We start from the raw sequence: 24,869 nt of genomic DNA on the forward strand, positions 1-24,869 counted from the left end.
ATTGAAATTATTTTTTTTCTTTTGAAAGAAGTCTCTTATGCACACAAGGCTTAATTCATTGGACAAACACATCAAAACAGAATTATTTGTGATGTATAAAACATTTGAAATAACCGTTTTCTATTTTAATGAATTTTAAAATCGAATTTATTCCTGTGATGCAAAGTTGAATTTTCGGAAGCCATTTTCAGTGTCACACAATCCTTCAGAAATCATTCTAATATGCTGATTTGATACTCAACATTAATGTCGGAAAATCACAAATATTTCCAAAAGTATTTTTGTGAAAACCATAAATAAAAAAGAAAAGAAAAGATTCTCTGATGAAGAGAAAGTTCAAAAGAACAGCATTTCTTGTATAAAATACAATTATTTTTAACATAGTTGTTTTTGCTCTCAATTTGGAACAATTTTTATATGTCCTTGCTCAATAAAAGTATAAAAGAAAATCCTACTTAAACTTTCAAATGGTACTGTATCATGGTTTTCACGAATATAAATACGTGAATATGTTCTGATTAGCTGTGATTTTGCTGCATCATGCAGCAATTTTGCCTTCATTGTGGACAGATAAATAACTTGTCACTGGGGAAAGTGTCATGCTGTGTCTGATTAACACACATCCATTTTCAATCTGTATTCCTCTGTTCAGATATACATGTCTGCAGGTGATGGCCAACTCATTTGGGTGCAATCTAACATAACTGCCTTTCCAATTGCAAAATGGTTTGTAAGAAAATGAAACAATGCAGAAAATAATTAGTCCTATTTGTTTCGGTGTTATTGCAGTGTACATTCAAAAAGATCAAAGTACTGTTTATCCGAGTCCAGAAGTGCGTAGGTTTCACTGAGACACTTGTCTTTATTTGAATGAAAACATCAAGCTCTTGAGACAAAATAGTCCTTGCAGATGATTATATATATACAAAAAACAACTGAAAAAAAAAAAACATTCAAGAAATATACAGCATCATCCACATATCTTTTAATTAGCAAAAAAAAACAAAAAAAAACACCACCATGCTTGTCCTTTAAACATTAAGTTAGAATCCAATCTTTCAAAAACTTCGCACAGAGTAAAAAAAAAAAAATGGTGCAAATATATACAAAACACTTCATTGCAGCCAGCGTTTTAGACTCATTCTCACAATTCCCTCAAACTTCTTAACGCATTAAAATGGTATTAAAACAATAATTTAAACTAAATAAAAAAAAAAAAAAAAAAAACATTTCAGTCCAATAATTATACAAAATATATTTATATATTTATATAGAATTAAGGACTAGGCATAGCAGTTGCCCATTAACCAGTCATCCAATCAACCAGTCGTCACAAAGCTCTCCAGACACGTTAATAAACTCCATATATTTCTGAAACTGTAAACAAGTCTGTTACAATAAAATTGATTAAAACATTTGGGATAAAGAGACAAACCAACAAATAAATTAGAATTAATTCATCTGAGACAAAATGTTTTTTTTTCTTCTTCTTTTATAACTAGAACATTGACTGAAATGTAGTTATGGATCTAAAACAGACATTTTCTTCTACTGTATCTACTGAAAAAACACCACAGTTATTTTTCCACTCACTCCGCTCCGTTCCTCACAAGTTACAGGTGCTTTTAAGAGTATGCCGTTTCACCACACGAAGAAAACAAACCGCAAAGCGCCTCATTTGGCTCTGAGTTCTGCTGTACGAAACGAAACAGGCGATTTCTGATATATGGCTATCGGCCGAGGCATCGTTAGTGTTAGCTCTGTCTTCACCAGTCTACCTAAAAACACCCCGGTGGGCAGTTGCACTTAACGATAGTCAGAGTTATCTTACAGGCAGTATGTACGCGACCAAGCTAAGTCCACTTCCCGCACAGTACGTTTGGCTTTTACTCACAGTATAGAAAAATCAGATGTAAACCTGACGGTGTGGTTTCAACCAAGAGGTGCTAAATCAAAAAAATTCAACCACTGATGTTTAGTTTTCAGCTTTTTAAACGTAGATTTATGAGTGCATTTCATTTCTCAAAGTGGTTTGTTCCAGACGTTGGATATTGGGTTCGCACTGCATTGCTGACGACGCAGCTTTGGCAAACAGGCCGTAATTCCTGATGTATCGTGTTGCAAGAGGTTGAAATGCCATAACTGAACCAGATTCATGAGCTGACCCCATTCCCCCAACAGAGAAAAACAAACCAATGTTCAAAAAGATTCTGCTTAATTATCACCCTGCAACTTTTTCATATGTTAATGAGCCCCACATTTAGTTCAAAACATCCTGCCTTCACAATTCCAACAACAAAAATTTGGCTTTTGATGATGAACGGGGAATCTTATAATCCCATCCAAATCCAAAGGCAGGTTTAATTACATTCAACGAGAGTTTAAAATATCCAGATACATTTTGCAATTGAAATGCACAAGTTTTCAAACCATGATTCTGCGGGATGGGGTTTAGAGCTACTTAACCAAAAGTTGTTCTTTTGTAGCCAAACTAAGGCAATAACGATTAATAGTTATTAGCAAATCCAATACCACAGGGTAAGAATGGGAAAAATCCATCGACGTAAGATGTATTCAAAGGTTCATGATCACTTTGATGGTCATTGAATATCTTTATTCAAACTCAACTAATAAGGCCCGGATGGATTTCCCTACTGTTTTAATGATCCAACATTACGATTGTTGTTTGTTTGATAGAACTGACCTTGGTGAAGAAGGTTTTTTACATTTTAAAGACTATGTTGAAAGCAAATAGTTCTCCCTGTAGTCCTGGGCTGTGATCGTCTGAAGGTATTTTGTTTTTAAAATTGAAACGTATAATGAGGCAAAGATTTTTGCAAGATATGCTTAGTTATTCATGCTGTACATTCTCAGTGATTTTACGCAACACAAAAACACAATCGATACGCAACTAGACAGGGCAGAACTCAGAACCACATATAGCAAGGAATAGAAAACAGCTGAGAGTACTTTGAAATTCACGGACGTATCACAATTAGAGTACCTGGAATATAACGGTTTGCATTTCACCTCCGTGGCAGCAGAGGGCGATGCCACCGCTGCAGTCACGGAGATGAGAAAATTCCGATAAAGAGAAGAGGAAATGACTTAAGGCCTTATTGTTTGTGTATACAGACAGAATCGACACAATCGTTATAATCGATCAAGCAGGAACCTTGATAAGGTTGTACGGGGGACGACTGAAGAACGAACGAATTTGTCTAGCTGCGGACTTCTGTGTCAAAAATTGCATTGGCCTGCTGAAACGGCGAGAAAACAATCAAAGTTGGAACTGTCGTCCCTTCGTTGTGCTTGGCATTGTGAACACGTTTTGGCTGCCATTTGGACGGAACAACAACAGGGAAATGAAAAACAGCGTGACTTGCCAACTGCTAACATTGATAATTTAGAGTCAGGACGGTGAATCTGAACACACAGGGAACTCAACTCATGGCTTGCAGGTAAATCTGAGAGTTATTGCTCTAGATGGATCTACTACATTAAAGATGCCTGTCATCAAGGGACAAAACACGGCCCTCGCCAACGCAGTCTTGGAGAAGAACCACAGAATCCGAGTAAACACTCCAAACCTCACAGTAACACAGCGGTGTACAAAAAAGCAAGGGGAGCAGAAATGCCCCCACCCCTATTCTGGGGTACATTTCAACAAGGGTTCAGGGAGTCATATCTGGACGCAACGAAAAGGCAAGCTTCAAAGGATGCTGATCCATACCTCTTGACAACTAGAGGTCCATTTGGCCCGTAATCACAAAAAAAGAACGAAAACGAGAGAAAAGGCGCTTTTATATGTCTATGGCAATTTCGAGACGAGGAGGAGAAGGTTCCTCCCATTCCACCCAGCCTCAACACTACCCATAATGCATTTGGTCTCCATTATTGATTCATTCCGATATAAATATCTTCATTTCCGTTAATGGAGCTCGTTGTACAATTGTGATTGTTTTAGAGGCATCTCTCTGAAGGTCGATATGAAGAACTGTTTTCAGATTGCCCGCCGAATGCATTACTAAAATATGTTGCTGCTTTTCTCTCCCAGAAAGTCAGATATTTTCTTCCATGGCACTATCTTGGCAATTTGGCTTCCAAGGCAAGAGCACATGCACCTTTCCTCATTGGAATGTATCTGATCCACAGTAGTCCGTGTTGAATAGTTTGTTAGGCAGGCCGATATGAACGGCATTCAGTCTGGGCATTAGGGAGTGCGGGCGTTTGGGTGTACAGGTTCTGGTCCAGAAAAACATTGGGCTTCGTATGCTGTGCTGTGGTTCCTTTAGAGTTGATTGTCCAGTGTTTTAGCCTCATCTTCTGTTAGCACAAGCTGTGGATGTTCTGACATGGGTTCGGTCCGCCAGACTCCATCAATTCAGTCCTAACCCTCCCCCCAGACCCCCTGAACGCTTCCCCTCCCGTCCCGTCCAATCCGTCACCGTCCTCAGCTGCTGCCAGACATCAGGTTAATGGCTTGTTCCAGTTTGTGTCGTAGCTTGTGTTTGCGACAGTAACCGTCTCTGTCCAGTGCAGTCAAAATCTGAGAGGAGGAAGAGAGGAAGAGGCCATTAACTGAAGGCCGAACCCATGTAATAATTCAATATTCGACATCGTTCTGAGCGTGAGAGTTTGCGGACGCCCACTGGAGTTCATAATGACAATGATAAATAAACTCATCAGATACAGCGCCGCACATTCGTCAAGATCAAACCACTAATACTGAAACAACATTTGCATTTCAATTCAGATCTCATGTGCATCTTTAAACTACCATTATGGCAATTTGCACAAACACCACCAGGGCTTATGTTTCTCATGATCTTACAAACTTTTTGATTTAAATGCTTCTCTGCATCCCTGAAATTAGTGCCTACTGCACAACAGTATGAATCAAATGTTTGCATAATTTTTAATCTTTATTTTTCACAAAATTACTCAACTTCTACTTCAAATAGTACATACGTTATATACTTTATACACACATTATTTACATACAAAAAAATCACATTTAATATTTATACATTGTTGTTTAATATGCTAATCAGACTACTTTTAGATACCTTTTAGATTGCTTTTGACATATCTTGTTTTTCCACATTGATTTAAATGGGATAATCTTGTACCATATTGATATACAAATTCAAAGAGTAAGAAAATATATTCTATTTGTTGTTATTTCCAACATGAAGTGCATTAAACAATACATTATAAAATGCAATTTAATCTAATTACAAGTACTTCATTTTTGGAATCTGATTATTATCCAGATTAAATGTAATTGGTTACTACCCAGCTCTGTATATTCTGTACTGCATTCACATTTTTGCTGAAATTTAATAAATATATAAATCACATTATTATTTTTTTATTAAATATCAATATTTTTATTAGTAAAATTATATATATTAAATATGTAAAATTTAATAAGTATGCTTATTATTTAAATATATTAAACTGCTTTTATAATTATTTGCATTATTGTATATATTTATATATATATATATATATATATATATATATATATATATACACACACACACATATTTGATTAAGTATACTTATCATTAAAAAAATATCTGAAATTGGGTGTTTTTGGATTGATAGCTGACTGAATACTAGTTTATTAGAGATGACACTTATCTCACAAACTAAAAAAACCAACCACTTTATACTTAAACCCCTCCAAAAACTTGACTCTTGGCATGCTAGTATACCGGTTACAGTAAGCGTAAACGTGTAACGTTTAGAACGGGATGTAAAATAGAGTCCCAGGTCTCACCTCTTCCTTGTACTTGTTGATGTAGAAGTACAGTTCACTGAGCGCGCTCAGTGTGTTGAACTCGTTGCCATGGAGACGGGACTGCTCTACTAGATAGGCATCCATGTCCTGATCGCTGATACTTGGCATCTTGCTGATGTCTCGGTAATATCTTGGTGAAAACACACACACACACACACACACACCCTGGTTAAAAATCATCTACTTCATATTGCAAATGAAGAGTTTGGAGTTAATCTACTGGAGAAAATGAAAACTACATTGATTTATTTGAGTTTATGCTGCCTATAAAAGACTGTAGTGTGTAAATTACTATAAACTGGCACCTACTAAAGCAAGTACATTATTATTATTGCTAACATGATTTATTTTAGTATCACCGAGACACTATTTTAGTTGTATGAATATTACATTTTTTTATTTTAGTTAATTTTAGCAATGTTGTGTATATCTGTCATTTTCAATATATTTTTAAATACAATTTTTTTTTATAATTTTATAAAAGTGTTAGTTATTTTATTCAAACTCAATTCAAACTTAATATAAATAAATGTTTCCTCTGCATCTAACTGAAATAAAATTTTATATATTTGAATGTTTTTACATATTTTCTATCAGTTTATTTCAAGTAGCAAAATGTTTGCTATTGTTTTAGTTAACTATAATAGCCCTGGTTAAAGATGGCAGCCACTAACCTCCATAGTATTTTTTTTTCCATATTATATAAGTCAATGGCTACCAGCAACTGTTTGGTTACCCATACTCTTCAAAATATATTTTTGTTGTTGTAGTGCTCAACAGAAGAAAGAAACTCACACAGGCTTGGAACAACTTGAAGGTGAGTAAATAATGACAGAATTGTCATTTTTGCATGAACAAAAAATCAGTATCCTAGCAAGTTTTAAACCTAAAGTACGATCTTTCAAGGTGTTTACTAGGCTATACCAATCAGATCAAGTCCGTGGTATTTTGAGGCATGTGTCAGTACCTCTCCACCCAGCTCTTGTAGTTCGGGATGTCTTTAGCATAGAGGAGCTTGTTTGACGGAGAGTCTTTGCCCAGACGATGCTCAGACGTCGAGCAGGAGTCCATGAAGGTCTGAGCCACCACTGACAGACAGGCATCTGTAATGCTGTTCTTGTGGATGTCAAAGACAAACTGAGGGTTTTTGATCACGTTGACCCAAAACCGCAGAGGAAGGCTGGATTAGAAAGAAAGAGAGAGACACAGTACATTCAAATCTGATTATGTCAAAAAAGCTTTATAGTGATTGTGGTCTGTCTTGAATCGCACTAAAGTACATTCTTTTTCAATTGCACTGAGAGCGTGCTGCGTTCCTGAAACAAATGGAACTGAACTGGCAAACCAACAGGGCTTTAAAACAATCCAAACAGATGCTGCCGAATATGAGGTCAAAGCAGAGATGGGGACTCGAGTTTGAGACTCGGACTCGAGTGCGACTTAAGTCGCACAAACAGTGACTTCAGACTCGACTTGAGACTCGTCCTCGAAAGACTTCAGACTCGACTCGGACTCGAGCTCCGGGACTCGTGAACAATGTTAATTTTTAGTAAACGTCAGATGAGCTCGCTGTTAGAGTTGTGACGTTCGCGAACGAACCGATTCTTTTGAACGGCTCATAAACATGAACGATGAGAGCCGAGTCACGGCTGGAGGGGAGCCGTTCTTTCTGTCGCTCTTTTTTCCTATGCGTGTTTCAGAGCGCGTGTTTCACACAGATGCGCACAAATGAGCTCCTCCGCGAGACAGAACAGTTATAGGGGGAGGGGCGCACCCAGCGCAGGCCAACCCTTTATAGCGTGATGATATTAGTTATTAGTTGTGCATGCATCCTTCACGTGAGTACTCCAGTTGAAAAAAAAACCTGCGTGCCTCTGTCATTGGGTAGGAGCGGAGCCATGACGTTTTGCACAGATATTCATTGCAGCCCACTTTGTTATTGTTCATTGACTTGAAGGGGCTGATGTCCTATTTGCAAAGTTTACAGTAGTAATAGTAGTAATTTCCATTTTATTTATTCTAATTTTATCTACTTTAAATATTTTTGGTTCTCTATCAAAATGTTCTTGTGTGATAACAATGTTCTTGTGTGGAAGTGTTTGTAGTAAAAGCTGTTTTGCACAGAAATTCATTGCAGCCGGCTTTGTTTTTGATGTTTATTTGTGAGTAGGTATTGTATGAATAACATAAGTCAGCGTAGCTTTGTTCATTCTTAAGCCAGACAAGAGGTGTGCAGCTATACAGCCAGGACAGACAGAAGGCCATTACTGAATCCATAAATGCAAAATACAGATATTAACTTAAAAGTAAAGCATTCTTGGTGTTTTTGTCATGTTGTAATAGCCTGTTTACACTGATTATATACCAAAATCAAAGTTGATATTGTATGCTAATAGATAGAGTTGTCATAATAACATATTACATGCTTTGAATTCCTTATATATAGCTATGCAGTGTTCTAAGCAGCTTGGATGGGTCGCTGTACGTGATGCAACATTTATTATAACCAGAGACTTAATATAATAAAGAGACTTGAGACTTGACTTGGACTCTAGCTCAGAGACTTGAGACTTGACTTGGACTCTAGCTCAGAGACTTGAGACTTGACTTGGACTCTAGCTCAGAGACTTGAGACTTGACTTGGACTCTAGCTCAGAGACTTGTGAGCATCTCTGGGTCAAAGACAGGAAGAGCTTCGTATCTCACCAGTTGCTCTTCCAGGTGTGCCGTACGTCCGGGTCGGTGATCTGTCTCTTGTCTGCTTGCTCATCCAGGAAATCAAACATGTATTTGATGGCCAGCGGGAGAGCGCTGCCACGATGGGCCGTGCTGAACACCGTCTCAAAAAGATCGTCCACAAACTTCTGCAGAGTGCCCTAAAAACATAACACATGAGAGTTTACAACATGCTTGGAGTCACATCAAGTGTTTTGAGGCACTATTCACATTTTATTGAAAAAGAAAATGCTAATTGTGAGGTTTTAAATCTTTAATGTTATGGATGTCAAATTATTCTTTTAGTTAAATTATTGAATGAATGGATTGTAACAACTTTTTATTAGCAGTCCGCTTTATAATTTACAAATAATTAACTGCAAAAAAGTAACTTTTTTCTTTTTTTTACGAAAACATTTACTGACAGTATTCTTGTACTAAAGCTATACGAATACGAAATGACACATTTTTGACATACTGTACAATGACAATTTCAAAATAACCATGCCATTTATTTGTGTGCGAAGACCAAATTGAAGTTATTTACTAATAATCTTCAATTCTGAAGATTCTTCAAGCCTTTTTGAAAGAAGGCTCCCCAAGTTTTTATTTAATAACAAATATGCTAAAAACAGTAATATTGTAATGTTAGAATTACAACTGAAAATAACTTTTCTATTTGAATCTATTTTACAATGTAATAAAAATATAAAAAATGATTTACGGTCACCTTTAATCAATTTAATGCATCCTCGCTGAATACAAATATTTGAAATTATCTAAAAATAACCTGAGTTTTTTTTTTGTTAACAGTTGATGTTAGGGTGAGTAAATGATTTTTTAACTATGGAAAAACACTGCAAAGCATACTGTATTGAGTGGTTTATTGCATTAAAAAAAAACATACGTTTCTTGTGTAGAACGATGTTTAAGTACCTTGGTAGCCAGTAAGCGTGTGAGGTAAATCTCAGACACCATCTTGCTCCCACGGTCTCCCTCCCGCTGGTCTGCGTGCTCATGGTTCTTCACCAGGTGCCAGAGTTTGGTGCCTGTCTCTTGGTCAGGTGTGATCATGGGAGCCCTGGATCGAAGGCTGTCTGGACTGCTAGACGTCCTCAGCAGGCTCTCTATGTACAGTACAATCCAAATCAGCATGTTCTTCAATCTGCTTCTTGACAGTGCATTGGAGTTTACATATCTTAGTCTGTACATCTAAACTGTTTTTGAATCATTATCTTTCTAATAGCTGTGTCTCCAAGCCTAGTGAGCCGAATCAGCGTTTACTGTCTTCAAGTATAGATGTCTAAATAAACATCATAATGACTGAAATGGATCATCTTACAGTTAGTTAGACATCTTAAACATTGAGAGCATGTCTATGATATCCAAATGTGCAGTTTACGTAGATTGAAACACAGTCTACAGTGTGTGTTATTTGATTGAATGGCTGGTGAAAAGATCTAAGATTCCCATTTGAGCCAAACATGCTGCAAGTGGCATGACACAAAATGCTGGAAGAATCAATGATATATTCAACAAACATGGCTAAAGCCGAAGATTGTGTGGCGTAAAGCGATCCCAGAGACTGAGGCTTACCGTATCGACTGAGAGAGCGAGTGAACGTGAAGGAGTTGGCGATGTTGTAAGCGGATACTTGCTTCTGAACCAAAGCCACCAAAGACCCATCTGTCACCTGATATCAAAAATGAGAACTATAAAAAAAGCATCTCCATTTTTGTCCAGTACACGACAAGCATTTGCAAATTTGCATAACATAAACGGAGCAGCTGCCAGGAAACGTTGTTTAACCTGGTAGTGCGCCAGCGTGTTCAGTCTCTTCCAGTCGCTCTCGATCTTTGTGGTGACGTCTTCATCCTGGAGGATGATTCTGGTCAGTCGACCCTGCCGCCATTCTGGACGAGAACAGTGAACACAATAGTCTTGGATGATGTTTCTGGAGTATCAAAGGTAAAATGTATGCATCGTTCTCTGTACTTTCTCTCTAATAGTCCACACAATGTCAAAATTGATTCTCTTTACAGGTCTTCGCACTGTGCACAATTCACAAGTGGATGCTTTTCTTAAAAAACTGAATCGTTTTCATAATCGTTCTTAAAAATGTAATAACTGTCAAAAACTGACTTTTTAACAAAAGGTCACTCAGGTGGCGTGGAATTATATTACACAAATAGAAAAAGAAGGTTTGTGAAGCCTAGTGTATTGAACTGACAGAAAACAGCAGACAGACAGACAGAGAGAGAGAGATAAATAGATAGATAGACAGACAGACACAGACAAGGGGTTGTACGACTACTGATTTCTAGTAGTCAATTTTTTATAATAAAAAAATACTCAAGTTACTTTTTTTTTTTTAGCAATAAACGCTTATTAATTCATAGCCTTATGCAGCAATTACATATATAATTGTCAAAACCATTATGACATTACATATTTACATTTTCATGAAACAGCCAGTATTTGTAGCTGTAACAATCACAAAATCATTTGAACACGACTCGATCAATTCAATGCGCACATTTTCTGGTTTTTGACCAGAAATAACTGTTTTTTGAGAGACTAACGGGCAGCGCGGCTGTTTGATTGGCTGTTATTCGTTTTTGAAGCCATTAGCCATGCCATTCGGAATAAGGTATTCGACTTCAGGCACACTCCTATTTACATATTTTAATTTTACATGCAACATAGATAAGGTCATAGAAAGTTACAGCTACACGCAATATTGTAATCCTAAAATTCACGTCGTACTTGCAAACTCTTTGTATGCATTATGGTTAATGCATGCTCGAGTAGTCGATTGTTTCTGACAGCGCCGACTAATGGTTGAAGTAGTCGATCACTCGACTACTCGACTAGTCTATATAAGCCCTAAGACAGACAGATAAACATGGCAGGACAGACAGACAGACTCAGACACAGGCGGTGAGTTCTTTACCCAGGTCCATGTCGTCGGCCTGTGGGCGCTGTGAGTATGGGATGCCTTTGTAAACAGCATCTAGCAGCTTGTCCTTCACCTGAGTGATCGTGTCACAGTTTAGCACCTTAACAGGGATTTCTGTACCGGCCTCTCCCTCCGGAGGAATACACATGAGCGTCTGTGACAGAACAACACAGAGATCCGGGATAACATTAGCAACAATAGAAAACATGGCAGTATTGATCAACAAGATGACCAGCAAAGCCACCAAAACACGTCTCCATTAAAATCTAGTGGCAGGCCACACACACTAACATACACATGGACTTAAGAGGCTGTCGAAAGGTCACATCACATTTTTTTAATACACTCTACAGCTCTATTTGGTCCGGCTCTGCCAGCTTATCAAAGATTGATCGGGATCCTGTTTCATGCCTCGGCCTGATTTATCATAATAGCCATCTCAACTTTAACTGTTGTGTCAATGGTGAAATATTTATCCGCCTGCAAAGCGGTATTCCGAATATGTGAAACACTCAGGTTTTGATAAAACGGTCACAGATCGATAAAAACAAACGGCAAGAGGCGATTGATCCGGCCACAAACTAGGATTCATATGACATGTCTGAAGGTAAAAAGATACTTTACGCTGAAATGTGTAATCTTTTTGATGTTAAAACACTCAGTTTAATATGCAGAGACAACCATAAGAAAGACATTTATAGGTTTATTCCCCAGAATATGTTGTGCTAACAAAATATTGATCTGTTTCTTTTTATCAGCCTAACCAACAACACAGCAACATTGAGTCAACTAATGGCATGACTTTTGGTTTGACTGACCAATGACAGACAAAGAAGTGTTCAGCAGAAATTTTAGGGAAAAAAGTAAATGAACAAACAAATAAGTTAAAATTTACAGAATTTGACATCATTAATGTTTTAAGTGCTAACACAATATTGATCTGTTTATTTATAGTTTATGACACAGCAACACTGACTCAACCAGTGGTGTGACTTTGGGGGCGGTAATATTGGTCTGACTGACCAATGACAGACGAGGAACTGTTCAGCAGAAATTTCAGAGAAAAAAGTAAATAAATTAATGTGTGTTTAAATGCACAGAATTTGACATTATTTCGACATTGGTCACAAATCATGAGATTAATTATGACCATGTCGAAATAAAACGTAGTAACATTGTACATTTAATTCTGTCAGTTTATAAATGAATCTTTTACTGTATGAATGTACTTTACATATTTATTTTTTGCCATAGTTACTATGGTAAAGCCTTCATAAAGCAATAAAACCGTCATGCAGCCATATAGCTTTGATAAAATAAACAAGACAAGCTGTAGAATGTGTGCATCAGCTTATTTATGCAGCCAGTAGCATAAGCAAAATCATAAAAACAGCCCTCAGCACTTATCGAGTGAGTAACACATACAAATAACAGCTTCATAAACAGGCAGACCAGTTACATTAAAGAGCCGAGCGTTTATTATGAAGCCGATGCTTTGATATATCTCCATTCACACCGTGACAACAGTCCATATAAATTCATGAGAATAGCTTTTGTGCGCTTGGGCCGCGTTAATCGTGTGATTAAAACAATGCAGCTGGCACTGGTGCGCGACTGTGCATCTATAATCGCGGCTACTCGCTGATCATTAGCTCTTGGCAATTCCTCCCCTCCAGCCGCGGCTCACACGCGAGGAGTTTGTGATTAAAACCCAATTACACAGTAAATTACGGAATTCTCTCGGAGACGGAGCCCAGCTATATTTAGGACATCCGGTGTTGGTTTAGTAGCGGGATTGGGTTGAAACTCAGAGCTTGGAGGAAATGAGGGTTTTACGAAAGCTTAACACCATAAAGATCAGTTCTCGTCTCTGGCTGTGTATGTGTGTGAGAGAGTGTGTGAGGATGAGTGTGTGTAAAGGTGACTTTAGTGTGTCCTTTAGCACATGTTCACACACCCACAGGCAGAGTTCCTGGCACAGCGGAGATGTTTAATGCTCAAATGAAGAGTACATAGAGTACAAGTGTAGTTTTGAAATCTCTTTTGTATAAAACATCTTCATTTTATTCACTATAAACATTTAAATGAACATTAGGGATATAAAAATGTATTGACTGCTGCCTCAATCTGAATTGATTACATTGTTACACGATTACTATTATTATACTAATATAGAATTATATATAGTATATATTAATAACATTTATATATGATAATAACATAAATACTATGGTTGCATCAATATTAAAATGCTGGCTAATACCTAAATAAATATTACATAATATATATAGATATATGATTATAATATATATTTCATATCACATACAGTATATACTATGCTGGCAACAATTCTTTATTAGTATGTAAATTCTACTACTACTAATTATTATTATATAAATTAGAATAATTATATGTATTAAGATATCATAATATATAATATATATTAAAAAATATATATGAATAAATATAATAATATTTATTATCATTACTATTACTATTATTACAACTCTATGTGATAAATACTACACATTAACGTAGCCATTAAAACGGAGCTAGACATGGCAAAGACAATCTAAATGTAATAATATGTCAGAAATTACCATGCACAATTAAATATCAAGAGGGATACAATTAAATATGCTAAGCTAAATGGACCAATCAGCATTCAGAACTGGAACAATCTAATTTATAATTCATGACGTGTCACTTTTTTTTTTTTTTTTACAAAGAACCGAAACGAGGGCAAATATTTACACTCCTAATGAATACATCAAGATACACGCTGTGTTACAGGTGAGCCCCAGCTTTTCGGACGGCCCCTAGGGTCCTCTCTTTAGGGGTGACAGCTAAGACATCTGAATAACTGTGCCACTTATCGATTGCCCTAAGCTGATCTATCCTGAATACTGTTGAATTGATGAGCTGCCCTATAGCTTTAACTACCACTGAGGAGCCATAGATTAAAGCTCATTCATTGGTCGGCTCGTATTGTTCCATTCAAAATCAATGCACAGAACTCTGTCGGCGCAGACAGTAAATATGCTCTTTAGTGTAGTCATGTTTGTGTATGCGAGAGAGAGCGTGTAAATCAGCCGCTGTATTTCCTGGCTGTCTGCTGAGATAAATGAGGAGCACTGGGGTTGTTTTATGAGTGCCATGATAAATACTTAGATTTTTTCAGTCATTACAAGCTCTGATCAGGAGCTTCTTTGTTTTTTCTCAATTCACCTTTGTCCCTGTTTCGCCAACTCTGACAAACTGCTCTGAAAGTCACGTTATAACTTACTCTGGCGCAGTATCTAAGGCCGATGGGACACTAATGACCACTAGGATTCTGAATTAAGAACCAGATCTTAGTCAGAACCAGAAAGAAAAAGATATTGGATCTTGCATTGTTCTTACAAATGCAGACAGAATACTGCCATAAAATATTAAATATATGCACGACAGCTATTGAGATGACGACAAAGCCTTTAAAATAAAATAAAAAACTAACTGAAAAACAGTAATATTGCAGTATTATATTTCATACAAATGCATTTGATTCATATTACAATGTTATTCATACCAAAAACTTGGACTTGGTGTGAAAAGACCTTGGAAAGCATATATTAGTAATATTAAATTAAGTATTAGTCAGGGTAAAACTAAAACCAAAAACACGTCCTAAAAAAAAAAGTCCTAAAACTTTAACTAAAACTAAAGAGAAAACTATGAACAAAATTATAATAGTACCCTAAAACAATACTGGTATTATTATTTATAGATTTAATTTCTAGCTGGAAGCAAAACTTTTGTAGTGTTTTGGTACTTTTCAAACGTATATTTGAGCTGAAGTCAAACGCTTGTGGTCTTCAATGAGGCAGGCAGTGCTGGGAGACAGGAAGAGGGATTATGGGATACGTGAGAGAGCGTCACCACGGGAACACTGACCAGCTGCTTGTAGTCGATTTGCTGTCGGATGAGCTTGTCTTCGCTCAGGGAGTATCTGGCCTCTCCTGTGATGGCGTCTATGGGACCTTTTTCCATCTGCTGTTTTATAGCACAGTAGAGCATAAACAGAGGCTCGCCAGCACACTCCTGCACAGAGAGAGAGAGAGAGAGAGAGAGAGGTCATATTCTACACTTCTGAAGCGTTTTATTTTCTCCCTAAAGTCCACTTATCATGTTAGTCAAGGTCTCCTCCAACAAAGTTTCATATGTTCATTTTCCACATTCTCACTGATCCACAGAATTTAACAAGCTGTGTTTTGCTACTGTACCTTTAAGACCTCTACATAAATTAAAATACCTGTTACGATTGGCTAAGCAATCCATTCGGGTTAATGTATGCGTATATAACATCCATAAAAATACGGAGCTAATTAACTATTTAATTGAATTTCATGAATCAGAAATAAAGTCAAACGTTTAAAAAGTTGTATTTAAAAAAAAAAAAAAATGTTTACCTTGTTTATCTTTAGTAAAGACTACAGTGGTGCAATAAATTTTGCATAAAATTTTTGTTAATTGTTGATATTTATTCTATTCAAAGAATACTGAAAAAATTGAATAATAAATATACATATTATCAAATATTACAATTTCAGCATCGCTATTAATTAGAAATATTTCTTGAGAAGCAAGCTAGCATATTAAAAGGATTTCTGAAAGATTATGTGGCACTGAAGGCTGGAGTGGTTCAGCTTTGCATCTAACCAACAGCAAACTTTTGAACAGTAATGTACACATAAAAACTAGAGATCCCAAACCAATTCAAATCACTATGATAATAACTAATATAAAAACACTGAAAAGGAAACAAATCCTATTCAAAACAGTGTTTGCGTCTCATAAACACAAGCTTTGTGTTATGAGCATTTTAGTATGTCTTTGTAGAACCTCAGTGCTTTTATTTCCAAAAGAGCAAGGAAATCATGTTTTCCATTACGTGTCTCCTTTAAAACCTTTTACCTTTAAAGAACACGCAGAAGAACTCGAGACGACTTCCTGTGCGAAATACCACAGAACATCAATTCAATAAAATCCCAACGAGCTGTAATTTTCACACAATTCGAAAACGCCTAATTGCACCTTTAAATACAGAGGAAGAAGCAATGAAAGCAGAGAGAAAAGATGTGTTCTGACCAAAAGGAAGCGAAAAAGAGAAACAAGGTGGCGAGCGTGCAGAGAAAGAAAGCGCGGCCGTGAGAATGAAAGACGCGTCCGATCACAGTTCTTTTCAGAGGACATTTGTGAAGTTTGGAGAAGTCTCCAATTACCCACTTAAAAGCGTTTGATGACTAAACAGCGATACGGAGGGGAGGCTATTATTTAGTTCTTAGGCAAGATCAGCTTGACATTATTAATTACAGCATGACATCCTGAATCACACTCTTCTAACGCAGGCAGAGAGGGTTACCCAGCATCCATTGCAAGCCTAACTGGAAGTAATTCTAAACAACCAGCCTCCGAAACATTTAGTCTTAATATATACATCAAATCCTCATCTTTCTATTGCTTTTAAAGGCTGTCGGCGTTCTGGCTCTGTCTGCTCTTCATAGTCTGCCCATTAGACCATGTTATGACACAACAGATATGTGTCACGGGATCCGAGCCAGGTTTCACAGTGTAAATTCAGATGACACGAACTGACAGCACAAGAGGAAGCCCTAAATATCTGTTAGCAAATATTTGTTACCCTTGTAGGTATAAGTCACCACGAAATGAAAATTCTATGATTTACACACCCTCATTTTGTTCCAAACCTGCATGACTTTTCTTCGTAAAATCTAAAAGTGAACTTAAAGAATGAAAGCATAAAATGAAAATGGACTGTTAAGCCCCAAAACAATAAAATCAAATAGCCATAACACTAGTCCAGAAGATTTAAGGTGTTTCTTGAACGTTATTGAAAGCAGCATAACTTTGAATGAAAGCTCTGTTAAGATTACTGGAAAAACATTTGTTCAGAGCTTTGAGAGAACCTTGCCTGAAAGTTCTGAGGATGTTCACGGAGTATATGTTGTAATATTAAAAGCTTGTTAATAAGATGATGTACATTCCATCATACACATACCGAAAGCTTTGGCTCATGATACTGTATATATGAAATTACAAGTACACACCCAGGAAGAGTAACGGAGCCGTACCGAGAAGGCATTTCGTGGTAATTACTCCTAGAGGCCTGTATGGTGGCCAAAACACTTTAACATCTGCACTGATGGGACGTAAAGACACTGGGCGGCCGGCCAGAGCTACATTCCGCAAGGCAATTGCAGCCGTGAATGCACAAAGGGCCTGATGTTCCCGCCCTTAGCGCTAATAGCCATCTCGATCTGCTTCAGCCTAAGTCAGCGGCGTTTGGGTCATCCTGGTGGAACACCTGACAGGATGTGGGATTGAACGAATGCCCTCCACGCAGCTGATTTCAGGGTTGGGCGGAAGCCGTGGCATTCCTGAGTCGCGATCTTAAGCGTAGGCTTTAGCGAGATTTACTAGCAGGCTCTGTGATGAGTCAGGCCATCAAAAACATCAGCGCACCAAAATCTTCTTGCAAAAAGATGCTAGTTAGCCACAGAGCAGTTTGATTTCATGTAGGACTTTACATAGCATGTTATTAAAACTCAAACCACAAACCTTGAGGAAGCGGTGCAGGAGGAACGTGAACCAGTTAGTGAGCATCTTCTCAGCCACCGACTCAGTTCTGAAAAAAAAAACAAAAAACGCAATTCACGAGTTATGTTGTGTGTTCTGAACAGTTGCTATGGTATTGCTAGGTGGCTATTAATGTGGTTTTTAGCACGTTGCTATGTGGTTGCTAAAGTGTTCTGGGTGGTTGCTAGGGCCTTTCTGTACAGTTGATAAGGTTGTCTGCATGGTTTTTTTGCAAGCTGCTGTGTGGTTGTAAATGTCGTAAGCTGTTCTGGTGGTTCATAGGGCATTGCTAGGTGGCTGCTAAAATGTTCTTTTAGCATGTTGCTATGTGGTTACTGGGATGTTTTCGGTGGTTGCTAAGGCATTTGGGTGGTTGCTAGGGTGTTTAGGGTGCAGTATTTAGTTTTTTTTTTGCATGCTGCTATGTGGTAATGTAGTGTTGTAAGGTATTCTGAGTGGTTTTCAGTGCATTGCTATGCAGTTGCTAAGCCATTCTGGGGGTTGCTAGGTCCTTGCTAATTTTTAACAAGTGTGGTGATGAATCATAGTAACATTGGAGGAACTGCCATGCTCCAAAATTACCGTCTAAGCAGTAGTTTGGGGTGGTTACGGTTCTCCAGGTTCTTTTCGATCAGGTCAGCAAGGAGCTGTTTGAGAACCACAGTGGCATACTCCATCCGTCCCTGCAGCGCCGCCATGAGGAGGGAGGCCACATTGCCACGATCCCGCATGGAGAAGGACCTCTGAGCCTCTAGTGTGTGGATGAAGGTCAGCAGGAACATCTTGTTGTTCAGCAGTTGACTAAACAAGCGCAGGGCCTTCTCCACATTAGCCGGAGACTGAGAGGAGAGGGAACATTTGATTAAACAGAAGAAAAAGCAGGAGAACAAAAACTGAGGATGGAAATGCCAGACAGGAAGGAGATGAGAGAAACATACGCAACAATGTTGCCTGAATGCATACTTGAAAAAAATCTCTGCTGCGGTGAGATTTAATTGTTCTTTGCTGACTATTTTCAAAAATGTTTTTGGTAAGGCACGTCTCTAGATGGCTATTCCACCAGGGCCTTGCAGGGCTGCTGATTTCATTCTGCCTGAGGTTTTAATTAAAAAGCATGCTGAAAGAGGGGCGTTCGCTCTGAAGCTCACTACTGAGACAGCAGCACCGTAGCTTCAGAGCTTAGGGGATCTTTTTAAAGCACATCTAGGGTTTTTTCTGCTTTCTTTTTTTGGCAGGAGGATTAAAAGAACATGGTCTATGAGTTGTAGTAACCTACTTATAGGCACTTGCAAGTGACAGATGACACCTGGTGACAGAAATCGAACCAGGAGATTTTAAAAGTTCCCTTACGTCCAGCTCCTTTAGAACCGGGTGTTCCTCGATGCCAGGGAACATCACTCTCATGGTGTAGGTACGATACTCCAGGAAAGGGATCTTCACACCGTCCATGTCGTTTGTCAGCTCTTGGATGTCTGTCTGCAGCTCAGCGAATGCTGAGAGTAATAAAGAACAGAAGAGATATGCATCCATCAGACTCTGAAGAACACCTCATATGCTGTGACAGACTGATATACCAGGGGGGTATCTCACCATATTTGGAGATTAATGGCATTAGCTACAATATGGTAAAAAATTTTTTATTTTGTGTCATTTCAATTTCGCATCCTCATTAAATTTAGGAACTTCATTAGACAGAAATTGAAAAATATAGGGAGTTCTTATCAACTAAAGATTTGAATTGAATTGGTTTCCTTTGCAACTTTTCAGTGTAGCTTGTTGTTTTGTTGATGTTAATCAAACACCATTTTCTTTTCTAATAGGGCAGTTTTTACATCAATCACAGAATCAGTTTTGGGAGATTAAATTAAATTATCTATCAATGATTGAAAACATGAAAATATAAACATTTTTCTCTGTAATTGGGTTTTTTTGCACAGTAATATTGACTGTTCTTGATTTTTTTTTCAGAGTTCAGTATTACAGTATGTAAAATGATTATATTTTGTATTTCTGCTATTACTAAATTATACGTAAAACATCATATGTTTCAGAATAAAAAACAATATTTACTAATATATATATATATATATATATATATATATATATATATATATATATATATATATATATATATATATATATATACACTGTATACACACACACACTCACAAATATTATACTGAAATATATTTGAATACATTATAAAATGTTATTTATTCCTGTAATGGCAAAACTGAATTTATACTGGAAGTATCAGACTGGAGATATTACTCCAGTCTTTAGTGTCACATGATCACTTCAGAAATCATGCTAAATATGCTGATTTCTTCTTATCATCAATATTGAAAACAGCTTTGCTGCTTAATATTTTTGTGGAAATAGAGATACTTTTTTCAGGATTATTTGATTAACAAATTTTAAAATAAAAGTATTTATTTGCAATGGAAATCTTCTGTAACATATTAAATGTATTTACTGACACTTTTGATCAATTTAATGCATTTATCAAAATAGTTTTTGCTCTCTCTCTCACTCTCTCTATATATGTCAGCACTTCTGAAATGAATGCAAACAGTTTCAGTCTCTGGGAAACTATGCCCACAAACAAAACACAGGAATGAAAAAAAAAAATATATATATAAAATTGTTGCATCCGCATGCATTCATTCCAGTATCTCATGGCATTCTTTTAACAAATGCATAAATAACACAGCACAGTCTCTGCCTGAGCTACAGATCCTTTTAAAGGCATGAATAAAACCGGTATCAAAGGATGAGGACATTATGACGTCATGACCCAGTTCAATCCCTCCACAAAGACTGCATCAAACTCTGCAAGAATCCAGGCTACTGCAGTGCGAGAACGCATCCGACTCGCTCCCGTTCGGCGCCCACGGGAGACCTCGCGCACAATAAAACAATACATCACAGCTCCGTTTGATTTATCCTATGGGTTAAAACCATTAGTAGCTCATTAAAACACTCTCCACACCTGTGTGGAACAGCTTGGCATGGGCCATATGCACCACAGATGCTGAACTACCCCCAAATCTTACCTTCCTTGCACTCTAGCGCCACCCGGGACTCCAGATTGTCCATCTGCAACTGTAGGCGTTTGAGCGTGCGGTCGGCGTCCCGTGTCTTGCGCTTGTAGGCGATGAGCACGGCGATGATGGCGATGAGGAGGACGCCGCCGCCGGCTCCGATCCCGATGATGGCGGGCAGCGTGAGAGTGCTGTCGGAATAGATGTGAAGCATTCCAGGAGAATATTCCAGGCCACCCACGAGAATCTACACGCACAGACAAAAGAATCTATTAGTATGGGCTGAGCACCAGGCCCTTCAATCTATCTTTAGTGGGTCATAATGAGGGCTTTTGATTTGCTGAGGGCACTCATACTGTTTCTTCTTGAATGAAATCAGCTCGCAATTAGAATTACCACAGAATTATGCACTTGTTCGACGCGTTCACGTCTCGTTCCTCCACCTGCGGCGCGAGAACAATCGCTCACGCCTCCGTCAGACACCGTGACCAATAATCCACATCAAATTACTTCAGAAAGTCACTTTGGCACAGGTGTGCAGGCAATTAGGCAGAAATCAGCAGGTAATAGAGGTCTAGTCAGAGACTGGGGTCCGACTGAGGCATGTACCGGGAGCTCGGCCTTGCGCTATTCGCGGACCAATTAAACGCGGCATCCAGCCGTCTGTCCTAACGAGTTTCACCTTTCTGCGACTGCTCGGGCCCCGCGTGGCTGCATGAATTATTGAGACTCGGTGATAGAGGGGAATAAAGTGAATCATGGAGCGCTGTCGATATGTGTCAGGTCATTAGCCGAGTGATCCCAGCACTCTGGATCCCACTATGTCTCTCTCTCAATCTTTTTTCCCTTTTTATGGGTGTTTCTCTACACTGTAGATTCACAAACTGGAACTCAGCTGAACAATCTGTCCACAGAGTTAGTGATAATCAATCAAACAGGAAGGTGTTGGATCGAATTAAGTGGTATAATGTGAATGTATACCTTACATGGAGAGGAACAGGTCCCGGATTTGATTAGAATTGACTTGTTGTGACGATATTGGTCAGTTCTGAAAGTAATTACTGCACCAAGGTTTGTATTCAGGAAACAGTATTGGCAAAACACTCAGCGATTTAATAACCAAAACTAGATTTTCTAAAGAAATTCATGTCATGCAAAAGTGTGCGCTGGGGCGTTGCTATGTAGTTCAGACTGAGGTGCGAATCTTTATGTTGATAGCAAATCGTTCATTTCATGTTTCACTGATTTGATTAGATTATAAATAAGATTATAAAATAGATTACTATATAAACAGATTTAAGGCCCGTTCACACCAAGAACGATAACTATAGAGATAACTATAACGTTATTAGCGTCCACACCAGCGAACGATATTGTTTGTGTATTCTAAATGGATGCGCGTCAGCTGCTTTAAATTCTTGAGCTCATTACAGCAGGATTGATTCTGATTGGTTGGCAATGTTTTTATCATTCATCACAAAATAAAATAGTTCTGAAAGTGATTCCAACGATATTGTTTCTCTGTGCCTTTATCGTTATAGTTGTGCTGTGGACGCCTCTATTCTTTAATATTGAGAACGATTTTTAGAAATATATCTTTATCGCTATCTTTATCGTTATCGTGCTTGGTGTGAACGGGCCTTAATAGATAAATAGATAAAAATGTATCTATCCATCCATCCATCCATCCATCCATCCATCACATTCATGTACATTATATTATTCTGAACATACACATACGTTAACATACACATTACAATGTCAGTTCATAACTTTATAGTAAGCATTTGTAATTTGTTTCCGTTTAATCCTTCATATATACGTTTTGATTCAGTCATATTTCAAATATTGAAATGACACGGCTACTCAAAAAGCCAAATGATTTGAGGCATTATTTGTGTCTGTAGCACAAACGGTGCAGGATCAAACGTGTTCAAGTTGAATACTTGAGGTCAAGAGTTCGTTCAAATGACTAACACAAGTATGAGCAAAAATAACAGTGAGGTTTTCCTGAGCAATGACCATTAATGAAAGCAGTTATTATCAATAAAGGAGGCTGAACGTGTCTCAAATGCTCCTTCTAAGCATATGTCAGGGCACAGGAAGGTTATGAAGGATTCCTGTCTGCTGTTTGTAATAATTGTTCGAGCTGCCAGGAGAGCAGATAGCTAGATTACGTGGGAAATTGCTTGTATCAGCGCTCCCTATAATCCTAATAAGTACTTAATGCACGGCGAGCCACTTCCAGTTGACCTTTATGTTTTCCGTTTTAGCATTAAGGTAAAAAATGGCCATGCGGCAGTGGCTTATTAAGAGATTGATTAAATGAGAGGCACAATGCCAGAGTCCATGCAAACCAAACATTCAGCATTTCTGCCATCTTACAGCCGTCCATTCGTTTGCTGCCACATTTATTGGTTGATATACAATAAATACGGAGCCATAAATTCTCAGTCAGTGCAATGAGAGGTGAGCATGTTTTGCTGTTTATAATGCATTATGGAGAAATGTCATAGCTGCATGATCCTCACCATCACTCGCTGCTCTCCGGTCAGATCTGGTGAATCACAGAGCAGCTGAGATTCAGAGACTGTTAACAGACAGGGCGTTTCTCCAATCATCACGCTGTAATTCAGGCGGGCGTTGCCAGGAGCAGAGGGGATGAGGTTCTTGCCCTGTTTACAGATGAAGGCACAGAAAAATGAATTTACCAAACATGATCAACATAATTTGATGTGCAGAATTTAAATGTCATGAAAATTGTCATATATATATATATATACACACATAATAAAATATGTATATATTATATATAACTTTCATGTATAAATAATTATTTCATATAAAATTCTTTGTTAAATATATTTTTTAAAAGCTTTTAAAAAAGAATACTATATTTTACATTTCAAATGTTTAAGAAAATTCAGATTTTTTGTATTATGACTTTTTTTTTCATACAGTTCAGCACATTTAAACCCTTTCAATTTTTTTTTTATACAGTAAAAATAGTTTACATGTTTAAATACTTTAGTAAAGTATAGGTAAACATTCTGGTAGTATTTAGTGTATTAATGAATTTAATGTATCCAAAAAAAAAAATAATAATAAAGTTTTGTTTTTTCTCTCTAAAAAATATTTTGGAGTGAAATATGACTTTTTTCTTCAAAATGCAAATTAAAAAGATGTAAATACAGGATGAGGAGATTATGACAAAGGTCATGCCTTCAAGATGATGGGCGATCCTGGCTTGACCTCCAGAATCCCAGCAATCCCAAGGGGGTCAAAGGTGGGGTTTGGATAGTATGTGAAAGGAGTTCCATTGAGGATGAGGAGGGCGGACACATGGTCCAGGATGAAGCCGAACTCATCCGGATGAACTCCGAAATCTGGGACCTGGCGTTTGGTGTAGATGATGCCCGGAGCCAAGCACGTCATCACAGAGTCATTCACCAACGTACACACCTACAGAGGAACATCCAGACATGAGTTCTTATCCCGTAAACAACAAGCTGTTCGTAATGATGGTGGGGACAGAGTGGAGAAGGACAGCTGGTGGGGAACTCACGTTTGTGGTCTCCACTCCTCCATATTTGGCTCTGACTTTGGGTTCCTGAATGGTTAGCAGATTGGTTCCTGTGACCGTGAGGGTGGTGCTGCCACTATCAGAACAAACAAACAACACTCGTATATGACTGTAGTGTATTGC

At 37.8% G+C, this 24,869-nt stretch overlaps 1 protein-coding gene across 1 annotated transcript in view; it reads right to left on the reverse strand.

Moving 5' to 3' along the window:
• Positions 1–838: 838 nt before the first annotated feature.
• Positions 839–24,869, reverse strand: part of plxna3 (plexin A3) — a 157,109-nt gene continuing 133,078 nt past the window's right edge. The window contains exons 17-32 of the mRNA XM_052563751.1: positions 24,729–24,822; positions 24,386–24,625; positions 23,695–23,838; positions 21,176–21,410; positions 19,470–19,612; positions 18,702–18,958; positions 18,102–18,168; positions 15,417–15,563; positions 11,478–11,637; positions 10,334–10,437; positions 10,121–10,217; positions 9,461–9,651; positions 8,516–8,685; positions 6,777–6,989; positions 5,789–5,939; positions 839–4,549 (exon numbers count right to left, since the gene is read on the reverse strand). Coding sequence (XP_052419711.1) covers positions 4,454–4,549; positions 5,789–5,939; positions 6,777–6,989; positions 8,516–8,685; positions 9,461–9,651; positions 10,121–10,217; positions 10,334–10,437; positions 11,478–11,637; positions 15,417–15,563; positions 18,102–18,168; positions 18,702–18,958; positions 19,470–19,612; positions 21,176–21,410; positions 23,695–23,838; positions 24,386–24,625; positions 24,729–24,822 — 2,509 coding nt within the window. The 3' untranslated portion in view covers positions 839–4,453. The remainder of the gene's footprint in view (positions 4,550–5,788; positions 5,940–6,776; positions 6,990–8,515; positions 8,686–9,460; positions 9,652–10,120; positions 10,218–10,333; positions 10,438–11,477; positions 11,638–15,416; positions 15,564–18,101; positions 18,169–18,701; positions 18,959–19,469; positions 19,613–21,175; positions 21,411–23,694; positions 23,839–24,385; positions 24,626–24,728; positions 24,823–24,869) is intronic.

This window comes from Carassius gibelio, chromosome B8, assembly GCF_023724105.1.
Source record: "Carassius gibelio isolate Cgi1373 ecotype wild population from Czech Republic chromosome B8, carGib1.2-hapl.c, whole genome shotgun sequence".
Lineage (NCBI taxonomy): Eukaryota > Metazoa > Chordata > Actinopteri > Cypriniformes > Cyprinidae > Carassius > Carassius gibelio.